The sequence below is a fragment of the Erythrolamprus reginae genome, chromosome 4 (assembly GCF_031021105.1).
Source record: "Erythrolamprus reginae isolate rEryReg1 chromosome 4, rEryReg1.hap1, whole genome shotgun sequence".
In the NCBI taxonomy this organism is placed as follows: domain Eukaryota; kingdom Metazoa; phylum Chordata; class Lepidosauria; order Squamata; family Dipsadidae; genus Erythrolamprus; species Erythrolamprus reginae.
In genome coordinates, this window is record NC_091953.1 from 81,019,779 (window position 1) to 81,036,587 (window position 16,809).

General features: G+C 37.3%; 1 protein-coding gene across 8 annotated transcripts in view; it reads left to right on the forward strand.

Annotated features, from left to right (window-relative positions):
• The window catches only part of MAP3K15 (mitogen-activated protein kinase kinase kinase 15), a 77,745-nt gene that overhangs the window by 4,627 nt on the left and 56,309 nt on the right, over window positions 1-16,809 (forward strand). For 3 of the 8 annotated variants that reach the window (XM_070750626.1, XM_070750624.1, XM_070750627.1), the window contains exons 2-6: window positions 8,687-8,826; window positions 9,832-9,855; window positions 13,959-14,030; window positions 15,369-15,562; window positions 16,609-16,777. In XM_070750626.1, the coding sequence (XP_070606727.1) occupies window positions 8,687-8,826; window positions 9,832-9,855; window positions 13,959-14,030; window positions 15,369-15,562; window positions 16,609-16,777 (599 nt within the window). Of the gene's footprint in view, window positions 1-1,679; window positions 1,756-1,915; window positions 1,946-2,078; window positions 2,199-8,686; window positions 8,827-9,205; window positions 9,237-9,831; window positions 9,856-13,958; window positions 14,031-15,368; window positions 15,563-16,608; window positions 16,778-16,809 lie in introns of those variants that run through there. The other 5 variants (XM_070750629.1, XM_070750631.1, XM_070750628.1 and 2 more) reach the window with 5 other exon arrangements.

A 16,809-nucleotide genomic window follows, 5' to 3' on the forward strand; every position in this document is an offset into this window, starting at 1 on the left:
CTGAAAGGAGCTACTGGGTGCTGGGGGATGGCAAAAATGCCCCCATTTTTGCAAAACAAATGGCACATTTTTTGTCTATTTTTTCACAAAAATAAGGGCATTTTGGCCTTCCCCCAGTCCCTAGGACAGTGATGGTGAACCTTTTTTCCCTCGGGTGCCAAAAGAGTGTGGGTGTACACTATCGCGCATGCACAAGCGCCCACACCCATAATTCAGTGCCTGAGGAAGGCGAAAACAGCTTCCCTTGCTCCTTGGAAGATCTCTGGAGGCCAGTTTCCCAACTTCTGGTGGGCCCAATAGGCTCGTGTTTCCCCCTCCCCAGATTCTAAAGGCTTTCCTGGAGCTGGGGAAGGGTAAAACACCCTCCCCCATCTCCCCAGAGGCTCTCTGGAAGCCAAGAATGCCCTCCCAGAGCCTCTGTGCAAGCCAAAAATCAGCTGGCTGGCACAGACATGCACGTTGGAACTGAGCTAGAGCACCCGTGCCATAAGTTTGCCATCACTGCCCTAGGAGCTCTTTGCAGGCTTCTCAGATCCTCTGTCCACCCCATTTTTACGAAAAACGGGCCAATTTTTCACAAAAACGGGATGGGGGTGGGATTTTGGGACAGCATTTGGTGTATAAGATGCACCAACATTTCCACCCTCCTTTAGGGGGGGAAAGGGTGCATCTTATACTCCAAAAATTATAACTTCCTGATTTGGACTCATCAATTTTTCTGGGAATGCAGAATATTTTGTTGAAAATTAATGGATAATATAATCACCCATAATTAATAGGAGGGAGACTTCTACTTTTTCCCAACCCACTAAACAATACAAGAAATTATGTAAAGGGGCTTTCTGTATGACAACTTTCAAAAGTTAGAAACCAGACCAAATTCAGTGTAGAAGAAGCCAGCATAAGTTCAGACACTGACCAAATGAGATTGGGTGTTGGAGTGGTGATGAAAGTCCAGAAAATAATTGGCTATGAATGTTAGGCAATGGCTTAAAATGTTGCTGACCTTGACCTAGGATGAAGTTGCTATTAAGAGGTGGGAATAATTCCAGAAGCCAAGTTCTCCACATTTTCCCTAACTTGTTTCCTTCCAGTTTGTAAAAGGTATATGGTCAGAGTTTAATATCTTGTTTCTAGGCAAAGTCATTTTATTTCGTGCACTACGAATTCAGAATAGTTACTTTCTGAAATTACATCTGCTTCATATTGAGATCGTTACATTCATGGAAAGAGTTTATGAGTGTGATTTATTTCCTAGGGAAAATATATGAAAAATATTTGTCACTTGTTGAGATGGGTGGATTAAATAAATAAAATAAGAATGATGCAAATAAATGAGGAGCTTGCTTCCTTTGTCTCATCGGACTGAACTGCCCCTTGTTGAGTAGCTGCCATGCCCCAAGCCCTGAAGATGCTCATTCAAAGATGTCTACTAGACTGGGCCCAAACTAAGCCTGCAGAGAAGGCTTTATTCAGATGAGGAAAGCTGCTTTCCTTACTGTTTCATGGGCTTCTGAATAAAAGATGTTGGCTTCTTTGCCATGTGGCTCAGCCACTTCTGGAGTTCTTTGAAAAGTAAGTACAGTAAGTATGGGAAGCAGTACTGAGATTCAAAATTTTTTACTACCAGTTCTGTGTGGAACTTGGTGGGCGTGGCTTGGTGGGTGTGGCAGGGGAAGGATACTGTAAAATTTCCATTCCCATTCAACTCCAGGAGAAGGTTACTTCAAAATCTCAATTTTCTCCCAGTCAGAGGTAGTATTACTTGGTTCTGCAAACTTCTCTTAATTTCTGCTACTGGTTCTCCAGAACTGGTCAGAACCTGCTTGTTAAGTCCTTGACTTACAACTATGACAGAATTGCAAAGTTGTCGACTTACAACCGACCAGGAAGGCGGATGCTAAAGCCTGATTGGCTAAGCACAAGAGGCATTTCAAGCAGGAAGGTGAAGCATTGTGATTGCTTGGCTATCTGGCAGCCATACTATAAAAGAAGCTCTCTATCTTTACAGGCAGAATCTTTAGCATATTGTGGGATAATTGATAGTCTTCCAATGGAAAAGGAAAGGTAGAAAAGGACAGGTCATCTTAAAGACAGGAAAGTTCACTGCAATGTTCATTGTAATGTTATTGTACCATTATCCAGAGGGTGCTGTTAAGGCAGGCTACAATGTGTTTAGATTCATTCTTCTCCAGGAGGTGAGATTTTAGCTATCATTTTTTCTAGGTATAGTTTCCTCTTCTATTTCCACTTTTGTTTCATGCTCAATATTTGTTGCTTATTTTTTCCAGTTGTAGGAAAAGCAGTTTCTGCAGAACTAGGCAGGATGTAAGCTTTGCAAGTCTACCACAGAAAAAAATTAAAAAGCCTTTCTCATTTGTAACCATGGCTATAACCATAAAGAACCAGTAGTAGAAGAAGCCAGCATAAGTTCAAACACAGAATTGGGGGTCTTTGGGCTTTGTAAGATGAACAAAAACTTACAGTCCTCAGTGTATCAGAAATCAGTTGATATACTGTACAATATATTTTATACTAGTAGTTTTTTTAGAAAAAGTTTACAAGTGTAGAAAGTTATCAATGCAGTAGCTAATTTTATATTAGCATGAGGGCTAAACTGCTGGCAATTAATTTATTTCCTTGGCAGTACTGACAACAAACATTGTACATTTTTATACCACATGAAAATTAGATAATGTTGCTGCAATTATTAAAGAAGAGGTAGATTTCTTTAATAAATGAAAAAGAGCTTATTGTCAGAGTGTAAAACCACCATTGGAGAGATGCTTACTTTTATTTAATGCGGAGTCATTGCACGCATAATGGGCCCACACCCTTGCCTCACTCCTGTAATTAACTCTGTTGTTTTTACCTTGGTCATGCTGACAGATGGCATGCTTTTTGCTACCTCTTTCCCTATTGTGTGTGTATTGTCTCTTTCCCTCCTGGGGCTGGGGGAGGAATGCAGAACTATCAGGCCTTGCTTTGAAGATATTTCTCCCAGCCCCCCCCCCCCCCCTGCTATTCTCCAATTGTGGTTTTACACTCTGAGAATGTTAGCCGGGGAGCTAATGAAAGCTTTAGTACAATAACATTTTTTAAAGTTCCAGAGATCTTGATGTCTATCATTTCTTCTATAACTACATTTTAAGGACAATTCTTTGTGTGTGTGTGTGTGTGTGTGCGCGTGCGTGCGTGCCTGTCTGTCTGTCTGTCTGTCTGTCTGTCTGTCTGTCTGTCTATCTATCTATCTATCTATCTATCTATCTATCTATCTATCTATCTATCTGCCTACCTATCTACCTACCTGCCTACCTACCTACCTACTATCATACACACACACATCCTTTCTAATAAAGGATATTATGTCAAGGGATCAGTAAAAGCCATATCGTGGTAGATATTATTTTTGCTGGTAATAGCTCTTAAAATTGACAAGGAATATACAGTATTTCAATGCTTAAAAGTCTGTGGCTGATCATGTATTCTTTCTGTAACTTACCGTATTTGATGCAAGGAATTGAATTTGTGTAATGCAAGAACTATGCTATTTTATTTATTTAGACTCAATTGAATATGGTATGGTATCAAAACCTGTACTGTTTGTGATATAAACCATACATGGAGAGCCATAGAGAATACCTTGAAAAAAGTATATGGTGACAATTAACAACACATTTGCAGCCTGGGAAATGAAGAAAACATGAAAAGTGAACATAAGTTGGTTGGTTCTGCCATAAGTCCCTGTGGTATAAGAGAGGGAAGGAAAAACAGTCCGGTAATGTAATTCACAGGAAACAAATTGCTCTGTTATTTGTAGTTATTAATGCATGTTCCAGGAAAATTATGATAGTTCTAGTGCAGAGTTATCAAACTCAATTTAATTGAGGGCCACATCAGGGCTGCGGTGACTTTGGGGTGCCGGGTGTGCATAGTTGACTGGGTGGATATTGCCAGCTGGGTGGGCATGGCCAGCTTCACAGTTGGAGTGGCATCACACTGGGCACTGAGCTAAGAGGCCCAGCAAAGAGCTGAAGAGGCTGTGTTTGTTCAGGCCAGATGAACAGGCTGGGTGGGGCTAGGCCAACAAACTGCAGCTGGCTGCTTCCTGTTGCTGGGCTGACTGGCCAGCTGTTGCCAAGCATACAGGCCAGCTGCCTAGCCCCAGCCAGTCTGTTTGCCTGGATTGTACAAGCACAGCCTCTTCAGCTCTTCACTGGGCCTCAGCTCAATGCTGTTTTCTCTCTGCATAGACTGGGCCCACCAAGATTGGGTAGTCCAGGCCAAAGGCACACTGGCCCAGGGCTGAAACAAGGTGAGCTGCCCCCTCGCATTTTCCAGCATGGCCTTGCAGGCCAGATCCAACTACATCACAGGTCACCGACCTTGTGTTTGACACTCCTGATAAAAAAATGATAAAACCACCACAGATTTGTTTAGCATAACTTTACTGTGTTAATAGATAGCATGGCTAGGAAAAATGGTAATCATAGAGGTAGTCCTTGTTTAGGAACTGCAATGTGGACCAGCAACTTGAATAGTAAGCAAATGATTACTAAGTGAAAAAATCACATGACCATGACTGCTTATGATTTTACAACAGCTTTTCTTTCCAGCATTAGAAGGATGTGACCCTAAAATTCCAAGTGAGCGCAAATGGCAAGGAAGTTTTCCAAGTTTCAACTCACAAAAAATGGATTAAAAGGGCAACTCTTAGAGTCTTTCTCCCCCATTTCTCCATCCTTTGCAATGCTCACCCCAATGCTGGGATAATTTGGAAAAAAATATGTTTGGATTTACATTCTTTGGAAAGAAAGAGATTACAAAATAATAAGCAGACACACAATTATATGCACTGCTCTCAGCAAACAAAAGCCTTCAGTGTGAATCTGATTAGTGTCTTGTCAGTTACAGGCAACAGCTGAGAGGTTGCTGTGGGAGTCGATCAACTAGGTGCTATACAGGCCTTTTTGCATAGCTAGATCCTCAAGCCCAATGACAAAACCAAGTTTTTAAGGATTTATGAAAAATCAGTGGGCTTGGGAAGGTGGGGTTTATGTCACAGCGATACGATGCATCTCCATGAGGCTCCATGGGTTCGCACCAAAGTCGACCTGTTCTGAGGGACCCAAATCACCGTGGAGGGATGATGGACAGAGAGTACACTTCACTGATCACAAGGAGGCTCCATACTCTATTAGCTGAAGCTATTTTATTTAGGATTTTAGGCCTGCCACACTTTATCTTACTATGCATTTTCTACTGGAGGAAAATGGGGTGGGGATTGTATGAGGTTGTTAGTATGTAGCCATCACAAATTATTTCTAGAAAGCCAAGGTCATCCTTTGTCTCTGCACCTGCATGGAAGGAGATGGGTGGACTCTGTCAGCATGGCAATAGAACATTGGACAACATGATGGATTTGTGGATGTGGGGAAAAGGACTTGAACTTTCAGCTGGGTGGTGAAACCCAGAGGACTTCAGATTCGGGTTCTACCCAGATGTGCCAACATGGCTCTATTAATATTCATCCAGCAGGGGAAAAAAGATGACCATTGCGTGCCTGAGCAGAGCTGTGAAAGCTAACTGATGCAGCAAATATAGAAGTTGAGGAACAGTGTGACCGACCTGGGTTGGATTTTTTCAATTCCTGTTATGGAATATACCCCATAAAAAGCCTGGAAGAAAATAGGACTCAAAGAAGAGGAGGCAGAATAATTTGTTTTCCACCCCCAAAAATAGCAGCAAGCAAAACTGCAGGTTATTTATAGAACTGGAAGTAGAGAAAATATTTTTTTTTAAAGGGGAGAAGAAACTGAAAAGCTAGAAAGTCGGACTGGGGATTTAAAATACAAAATAGACTAAGTTGAAACTTTTTGGAATATGAAATTTGGACCCCTGGGACTTTTAAAAAGCTTTGGATCAGATTATACAATTTATGCTAACAAAAGAGAAAGGAGCGAAATAGATCAACAGTGACACCCTACTGGAGAAAACTGCAGAGAAGTGAAAGTAATGACAGTACTTTGAAAGTATGACCTTGACTGGCTATTGAAAATAAGTTTGTTAGTCACAGTAACACCTACTTTAGCAAATTGTTTATACCAGACAGCATAGACAGAGAATGGAACACTGTAACATTTTAAACTGTATAGCTATTTGAGCATAGATGAAAACCAAACAGATATAGTAAATAGAAGCTGGAAAATAGCAAAGAACTTTCTTTTATCCATCTTGTTGAACCTTTTTCCCTTTGAGGTGATATATGAATCTAAGTATTTGAACTTTGGCGCTTGGTGAGCCTAAGTGGATTACAAATTTATTAAATTTACTAAATCCATCAAAAGAAAGGATTCAGGTTTGAAGACCTGAATTAATAAGGAACTTTATTTTTATATTTTTTTCTTTTTTCTTCAATTTTCCTCTTTTTTAGACCGCAATAGCAGCAAATTTTTAACTGCTTGGAAACTTTAGTGGTGACTTGACTTGTGAAAATACTTGTTAAGTGGAAGTTGACGAAATACTAGACAATTGTTATGTTATTGCTGATTATTCTTTTTAAATGTTTTGAAGATCTTAAGCTTACTCAAGATGACTAGCATTTCAAATTTAAGCAAAGCAGGGAGAAAAAATACATCTGATCCTTCAGCAGTAGCTGTTGCATCCAGTCCAGCAAGTCAAAGATCTTTGGATAGTATGCTGCAGCAGGAAAAAGTGAATGTGATGAATTGAAATTAATGCTCCAAACATTGCAAGAAGCCGCAACAAAACATTTTGAAGACATGAAGGAAAGAATGGAAAAGATGCATGATAAAATGGAGAACATTCAATAGACAACAAAAAATCAACAAAGGATGCAGAAAATAGAAGAGAAATCAGAACAAACAGAGAAGATGGAAGAAATGGATGATAGACTTACACAGGCAAACAAAAATCTTGAGAGAACGGTAATCGGGTTGGAGATGGATAAAGTTGAATTTTTGAGATTCCAGAACATTGAGGAAGAAAAAGGGGAAAACCTTCTAAGATAATGGCAGAATTGTTGGTGGATGGCCTGGATTCCCAAGCAAGAGATGTTTGTTGAGATTGATGAAATAGTTAGTGTACAGTATACACAAGATATGCATCAAGAAATAAATTACCTAGAGAGGTACATGTGAGATTTACTAAGAAGGTACTAAGAACAGAGATACTTCAAAGAGCAAGAGATAATCCATTGAAATATAAAGGAAGAGAAATAAGACTTCTGAAACAAGTTCTAGAAAAGTAAGAGACATGAGAAAACAATATCAATCTCTGACAAGATAATAACTTAAGCGTAAAGTAAATTCCAGATGGCTGATACCTGAGAAAATTCTGGTGACCTGGATGGATCAAAGGCATAGATTGGCTACTATAGAGAAAGCAGGAGAGAGCAGAACAAGAAGGCGCAAAGTCTTTGGAGAGGGGTGGCATACAAATCTAATTAATAGTAATAATAATAATAATAATAATAATAATAATAATAATAATAATAATAATAATAGAACAGAGAGAAATAAGAGTGATTAACAAAGGAGTCTGCAACCTTAAACACTTAAAGAGCCATTTGGACCCATTTCCCACAGAAAAGGAAACATCAGATGCCACAAAACCTGGGTGGGTGTGGCCAACTTGATGTCACTCACTCCCACTCAGTGACATGATTCCCTAGCCAGGTCTACCCAGCCAGTCATTAGGACAGACAACTGGTTGTTAAAAAATACCGGGAGCCACAAAACCCTTTGACACCCTCTGCCCTTTCTCTTCCCCCCCTCTCCTTGTATCTCTCTTGTTTCTCTCCCCACCTCTCTGTATCTATGTGCTTGTGTATCTCTCTCCCCTTTCTATCTCCCCCACCTGTATCTCTGTCTGTCTCTATCTCTCCCCCTGTCTCTGTATCTCTCCTGTGTGTCCATGTCTCTCCCCCCTCTCTCTGTGTCTCTCTTGTATTTATTTATTTATTTATTTAATCCAATACACAATGAGGGTTTTAGTGGGTATACACATAGTAAAATGCATAATGAAGGTTATAGAGGATATACTCATAGTAAAATATATCTAAGAAAGAATAGAAGAGAAGTTATAGGAATAGAACATATCAATGAAAGAATAGAATAAGAGATATAGGAATAGAAGAGAGCAATAGGATAGGGGACGGAAGGCACTCTAGTGCACTTGTACTCGCCCCGTACTGACCTCTTAGGAATCTGGATCAGTCAACCGTGGATAATCCAAGGGTAAAGTGTTGTTGTTTCTGTTGTTGTTTGTATGTCTCTCTCCCCCCTATTGTCTTGAGTAGCCATAGGCAGGAGAATGAGAAAACCAACTTACAGATATGGCAAAGCAGCATGGCAGCCAAAAACAAAAGCACATTTCAGACATATCTCTGTTAAAACTGTCTCCTGGGATTACCCACAGTGGCTGGAGGGGAGTGATCAATACAACCCATGAAATTGCTCCATTGGCGAATGTGACTGATGATACATCCTGGGGGGTGGGTGGGTGTCAAACAGGGTCAAACCTGGACTGTAAATTACGTGGAGTCAGACTTGGCTTGTGAAAACTCTTCTTTGTCTCATTGACAAATTGTTTTATTTTCAGAACTCACAATTTTTGAAATACACTGTGCGCTTTTCCCAAGTTTTATTCCATGCTCTTGTTATAGATGTTGCAGTAGTGGATATGAGTGATTTTTCCAGACAACCTTCCCTTTTCTACCACCTTGGGGTACGTGAAAGTTTTGACATGGCCAATAATGTTATACTTTACCATGATACGGATGCTGATACTGCTCAGTCACTCAAGGTATGTTTTTATTCTGTTGTTACATTACAAAGATTTAAAAATATTGGACTATAATCACTTGCAATAAATATGAATGTGTCTTTTTAAAAATATGTTTAATTTTTCAAAAAAAAATATTTTATAATAAAACAAAAGATGAGATACATATAGTTATCCCTATTGAATTTTGCATTGAATATATTTGGATTATTTATTACTATTTATTTATTTTTGTTTGTTTGTTTATTTGATCTTTATGTCACCCTTTATTTATTTATTTATTTATTTATTCATTCATTCATTCATTCATTCATTCATTCATTTGATTTTTTTTTTTTTTTTAAATCTCTTTATTAATTTTTCTTATGTCATTCCCATCACATATTATTTTGAATTACAGATTATACATATTCTCAGTTAACATTCTGACAGTAAGTTTTGACCGGTTTTCTTTCATTATATACATTGTATTTTATATTTTTAAATTCTAAAATCTATTACGTTCATTAATTATACACGGTAACTGTAGGTCGTTTCAATTGTTTGAATTCATTTGATTTTTATGCTGCCCTTCTCCTTAGACCCAGGACAGCTTACAACCTGTTAACAATAGCACTTTTTAACAGAGCCAGCATATTGCCCCCACAATCCGGGTCCTCATTTTACCCACCTTGGAAGGATGGAAGGCTGAGTCAACCTTGAGCCGGTGATGAGATTTGAACCGCTGACCTACAGATCTACAGTCAGCTTCAGTGGCCTGCATTATAGCTCTCTACCTGCTGCGCCACCCCAGCTCATAATACGCAATTCAATACATATCAGTAATAAACTATAAACAATAAAACAATACATTACATTATTACTAAAATTAAACTTAAATTATAATTATAAATTATAATTCAAGATTATTTTATATGGCAAACCCCCCCAAATCTCAGACATGGCCAAAACTGTATATAACTGTGATGGCAAAACTATGGCACACATTTATTATACTTACATAAGATTTCATGTTTTGTTTTTCAGGACATGGTATCTCAGAAAAACACAGTAAGTATGCAAATTCCCATCTTTTAATATATACACTGACAATACTATAGAACAGCTAATTTGAGAGAACTTTCAGCATGAGAACTGAAAATTCAGATATCTGCTGAAGAATGGATATTGTTCTGCACTTGGTTTTTCGGTCCTTTTGTTTTTAATAAATTAACTTTGTTTAATTGAAGTATCTTCATATTGGTCAATTTTTTCTGTGTTCAAATCTCACTTGTTATTCCAATGAAATAATTGTTCCATAATTCATTATGACAAGTGCTTGAAGAACCTACCTAAGTGATACATTTATTTTGCATTTTTCCAGAACAAATATTTATAATATAAAATGATTTAATATTTAAAGTATTCGTAAAGTGTTCAGTGATTTCCAGCCTTTCCACAATTTGTACATATTGATTTCATTCAAAACAACAGGATTTCTCCCTTTATTTTGTTGACAATGTCTCATCAAAGTAAAGCACAGATATATAATTATGCCACTTCTACAGATTCTAGTGGGGAAGGATAAAGAGACTAAGCATTGAAAATAACTGATGCAGAGTAAAGAGAAACATTTTCATTTTCATGTCTCTGTTCAGCAGTAGCAGGTTTGGTCCACCGCTACTGAAAAAAAAATTGGAAGTCAGGCAAAATCAAATACTTATTAAACCTCTTTAAACTTTGTTAAGAATGGGGTATGTTGTACAGGGAGTCCTCAACTTAAAATAACAGTTGAGCCCACAATGTACATATGTTGCTAAGTGAGAAATTTGTTAATTGAGTTTTGCCCCATTTTACAACTTTTCTTGCCACATTTGTTAAGTGAATTACTGCAGTTCTTAAATTAGTAACATGGTTGTTAAGTGAATCTGGCTTCCCCATTGACTTTGCTTGTCAGAAGGTCACAAAAGGTGATCACATGACTTTGGGACACTGATATCATTATAAATACAGTATGTGTCAGTTGCCAAGCATCTAAATTCTGATCATTATGTGGATGCTGCAATAGGAAGTGTGAAAAACAGTTATAACTCTCTTTTTTCACTGCTTTTGTAACTTCAAAGTCACTATACAAACTGTTGTAGGTTGAGGATTACTTGTACACATGTGTGTGTAATAATAATAATAAAATTTTATTTACGGTCAGACCATCAATATAATATTAATAATAATTAAAAGGAAAAAGAGCAGGAAACAGAACTTTTGACTGAGCAACCAAGATTGACCCATTGTAACTATACAAGAGATGTACATATCTCGCTATGAAGGCACACATTTGCGATGAATCCCTGCTGCTGCTGCTGCACAGAATCTGGCCACCTGTGCCGTAATCCTGGCCTGCTCATCCCCAAGCAACCACCGGAGATAGGCAACGTCCGAGCGACCAGGATATCCCTCAATAAGTGGTTGAATATGCTTTCTCCTAATGTCAGTGTAAAAGGAGCATCTCAGGAGCATGTGTCCCTCAGTCTCCATGTGTGTATATAATAAAAGTTTATTTTAAGTGATTACAATTTGTAACTGGCATTAGAGTAAATGGTTTACCTATTTTTTTTTTAAATCAGATACAAAAAGTGCATTAAAATATAAGTGCATTTTTATGAAAAGTAGATAAAATAGCAACTGTTTAATTAAAAATAATTAAACTGGTGTGACTTGCAGGACAAGTACTACTGTAAATAGTTTGTGATAGATAGCTATGAATATAAAAATCTGGACACGTTACTAACAATAGTGCATTTGGAAATTGTCTTCCTTTAAAAATAGTTGAGAATAGCATTGTTTTATTAAATTTATTATTCCACCTAAAGACAGAATTATGTAAGAGCATTTTGTGCCTCAGATGGTTAAATATTTTCATATTAGTTACTTAATCAATAGTATTGAAGGTATTTCAATGGAACAGATTCTGCAGGCTTCGCCCAATACTTACAGATGGGATACTATAGAGTTGGTAGGACCTAAGGTTGTATTCTTACCATGCAGCCATGTTCTTTAAATGTGAATTTATTTCATTTTGTTGTGGAAGATTCAACAAACATTATAGAGATTAAAAGCATGGCTAATTCAGGGATACAATGCTATGGTAAAGTCCATAAATATTTCTACAAACAAAATTTCCCATAATCTTTTCTTCAGGTCTGGCCATAGAAGTTTTCAGTAATGAACAATTGCTGGAATTTAGTAGAGCATTCATTGACACATATTGGAAATTTGTGGGCCTGCTCCTTCTGTTTGCTGCTGGTGCTGCCTGTTTACCTGGTTGTTTTTTTTCAAATAAGCAGTAAAAGGAGCAAGAAAAAACAATAGCAATTTAAGTATCTCTTTCCTTAATATGATAAAGAAAATATATGCTCCATCCATCCATCCATCCATTTATTTCAGTATTTTTTCTAGAGCCTGATTCAGGGCATCTTAGAAACATAGTATTAGAAAAGAATGATGATCATCATTCAAAGGGAATAAAATTTATTTTCTCATTCAACATCTAATATAAAAAAACCCGACAAGTACCCTGCCCCAAGGCCTAGGTTTTCAAAGCTAATTTAAAGGTAGATGGGGTAGTAATGAAGAAGATTCTCTTACCCAAGTACCCAAATCTAAATAGCAGTGTTGATTCTGCACCTTTTCATGTATATTAATGCCAGATGCCACTATCAAAGCAACATAAGTTTTTTAATCCTATCTATCTATCTATCTATCTATCTATCTATCTATCTATCTATCTATCTATCTATCTATCTATCTATCTACCTACCTACCTACCTACCTACCTACCTACCCACCCACCCACCCACCCACCCATCTCTATTAAAGTGAGGATTGTATTTCTAGATGCAAGTGTAGAAAAAACCAATTTTTTCTATTAAACACACTAGTTAGATTTTTTCCAGTAAAGTATAAATTAAGTAGCAAAATAAATACCTTAGTTTTTGGAGTATAAGAAGCACCTTTTTACCCCCCCCCCAAAAGGGGGTGAAAACTTGGGTGCAACTTATACACCAAATGTAGCACCACCCAGCCACCCCCACCCTTTGGCCTCTGCCTCCCAGCAATTTACCTCCTTGCAGCAAACAGCACAGAGTCTGATTAGCACAAGCAACTGATTATTATCCAACCCGCAGCTGATTCAGGATGCTGCAGACAGACCACGTGCTAAAACTGAAAGTGAAATTAGTTGCAAGGAGGCAAATTGCTGGGAGATGGGGGTAGAGGCAGAATTTTATTTTCTGCTGCTAATGAGACTGCTGAAACTGGATGCAAAGAGGTAACTCAATAACTATACATGTCTATAAAATGTTCATTTTTCATCCAAGAAGATTTTTCAGGTCAGGAACTGAACTGATAGATAGAAGAAACTGATAGAAACAAGAGAATCCAGTTGCCTTTTGAAAAGCACCTTTGGGCCCACCATGGTCTATATCAGTGATGGTGAACCTTTTTTTTCCTCGGGTGCCAAAAGATCATGGGTGTATGCTATTGCGCATGCACAAGTGCCCACACCCATAATGTTTGGGGAGGGGAAAAGCAGCTTCCCCCACTCCCCAGAGGCTCTCTGGAGGCCGGAAATGGTCTGTTTTCCAACTTATGGTGGGCCCAGTAGTGTTTTGCCATCCTCAGGCTCCAAAGGCTTCTCTGGAGCTGGTGGAGGGTAAAATCACCCTCCCCCATCCCTCTGGAGAATCTCTGGAAGCCAAAAATGCCCTCCCAGACCCTCTATGCAAGCCAAAAATCAGCTGGATGGCACACACATGCATGTTGGAGCTGAGCTAGGGCAACAGCTTGCATGCCAGCAGATATTGCTCTGCATGCCACTTGTGGCACTTGTGCCATAGGTTCGCCATCACTGATCTAGATGATTGAAAATCTCCATAGATGTATCTCAGCATGAAAAATTAAATGTAATTGTTATCCAATTAATATTCTTGCTTTCTAAGGAATTGTTTGTAATTATACATTCTATTAACCTTTGTATTGTACATGTACATAGCAAGCATACTGACACACATACATGCATGTATACTTTGCTGTTTTTCTTTTAGCAAATTTAGCAATTCTTTTCCTTTCTTTTTACAATCTGAATCCTTCTCTTCTTCCATTACAATTTGGAATAGACAGCCAACCATAAATCTTTTCTTCAAGTACAGCTACCTCCAGAATACCATGGTGGTAGTATGATGGGCAAAGTATGTATCATTCTTTTACTCTGCTTTACCTTTTATAAATGTTGTGATACATTTGCTTCTCTGTCCTAGATTTGAAGTAATCACTTCTTGAACATTTTAAAAATTGTTCTGTTTTAACTCTATGCTCTTGGAATAGCTGTGGTTTTTCCCCAGAGTCTTTGCCACCAGTGGTCTTAGGGTAACAACCTTGAGAACCAGTATCCTGCTTCTGTAATTGCAAATGCTGTGCAAATGCTGTAGAAAGAGTCCATAGTGCCAACATTCTCAAATTAGCACTATTCCAGAATCACAACTAATACGAAAAAGAGCCTTTTTAAACCATACATCAGTCTTCCAGTTCTCTTAGATGAAACCAAAATATTTTATTTAGAATGGAAATTATTCTCCTTCTCCTTACTGTTACTAGTAAATTGAAGAATTGAACACAGTTTCAACTGTGAACTGTCCAGGCAAAAGAGTATAAGACTATGGGTCTATAACCTCAGTACTGTGACACATTAGTAATCAGAAGACAAAAATAATGAACCATTCAAAGGAAATAAAGAGAAGTAAAAATAAAGGGTCAAACAGCCCAGACCATACTCTCTCTTATCAAATACCTGCTAATCAATTTCAGATTAGCAGAAAATAGCATCTTATGTTAATTAACTATCAGATAATAGCAAGCCAATGAAAGAAAAAACAGGACCACAAATCTTGCCCAAACCCATACAAGGACAAGATGTTGAATATCAATAGTCAACAAACCTCATTCCTCCATATCAGGGCACTGATGATATTATGATGTTATTTTAACTATCCTTTCTTAACAACAGTTGTAACAAAATGAAGAGTGCAACAGTAGTTCAGCATTTACACTGTTACACATTTAATAGACTGTAGTGCTGCATTTAGAGATGCTTCTCATTGTATTGAATAGAGTTCTACATTTGTGCACTTGCCCACCCTTCCACAGCCCAGGGATTGCTGATTCCTGCTTTAGTGCTTAGTATATGAGAAGCTTCACCTGTATATTAGCTTCATTGGGTTTAGAAGAGTGAAGAACTGCATTTAAAGACTATACAAATTCCTATAAGATTATGATAAATTTCTCACTACAGAAGAAATATTTGACCTTGTAGACTAAATTAGGGCCTTATTTAATCAATGTTTATAAAACTAAATTTAAAATTGTGGAATTTCCCCACATAGGCATTTATGTCTTATTATATGATCTTCTGTTATATGGATGAAAGCTAAATTTGCATAAATTTTAGAGAAACTTTTAAAATTGTATTTCTGTATCTTTTTTGTGCTTTCTTTTTAACATGCAATATTTTAATTCATTGACTTTTTTAGGCTTCAAGTGGCAACTATCACTTCATTCCATACAGTGTTTCATCATGTGATAATTGTTTTTGTTGTGAAAGTGATGCTCAGCGGAGAGCATCTGAATACATCCAACCTAATTGGGATACTATCTTAGGACCACTCTGTGTTCCATTAATGGACAAATTTATCAGCCTCCTCAAAGATATACATATCACTTCATGGTAATCTATCACTCTTTAATGGTTTTATTAATCTTTCCTTTTTCTATTTTTTCTTTTAAAACAAAGCTCCAGATTGCTATGCAATCACAATATTTCTCAGCTTTATTCTCTGCATTGGTGTGTTTTTAATTTGCTCCAAGTTGTATCTTCCTTATGCAACTGTTCTAGTAAACTAACCCTAGTAACATGGAAATATATCTAAAGATATTAATAAGTAAAATCAGAACTGGTGAGCTATCCCAGCTGTAGAAGTGTACATAAATAAAGAAAACTTCAAACTCTGTTTTGAAATAAGACACTTTGAAAGTAGCATCTGAAGAGGGAGAAACATATAATTTCTAAACTAAATGGACTAGAGCCTAATCATGTGGTGTGAAGGACCATTATCTTGTTGTGGACCTGAGCCAACTATTCAGATCAATAGGATTTTTTGAAGAGATATCCCACTTCTTTTTTCCGGTTAGATACTTGTTGTTTTGGCAGATAAGAAATTCTTTTTCTGCCATGCTAATTTTGTCTATCTCATTCTGTCTATGGAGATACTTTGGGAGCACCTTTGAGAGTCCCATTCTCCCATTATTTAGTAAACCTGTAAAGACTTCCTCACTGTGATTTGAATTGTTTCATTATTTTAGCATTTATTGTATTGTTAAATTTAATCTTAATTTTAACCTGTTATGTTGTTTTGCTTTGTTTTTGTTAATTGCCTTGACTAGTCAAGATAGCAAGAAAATAGAGTTGTAGATTTCCATGCTCATTTGAATTTTGAACTGGGTTTTATTATAATGTGATAGAAACATAGGATCTCTCCATTCATAGCATTCCCACTAAAACCCTCATTATGTATTGGACAAAATAAATAAATAAATAAATAAATAAATAAAATAAATACCAGCAACTTGCTGAGATGGGCAGCTATGTAAATTGAATTAAGTTGTAAACATCCTGCAGAGAAACCAGAATCTGTGATTTCAACTTTTTGTACTTTAATATGCCAGACATCTATTAAATAATTTTGTGTTCCTGTTGTGCTTAATTCCTTTTAGTACACATTATAAGGAAAGTCTGTTAAATGACATCAGAAAAGCTAGAGAGAAATATCAAGGAGAAGAACTTGCAAAAGAATTGGCTAGGATTAAACTTCGTATGGATAATACTGAAATCCTGACTTCTGACATTGTGATCAATTTACTCCTATCCTATAGAGATATCCAGGTATGTTACTTTTACCTGAAAATGCAGGATTT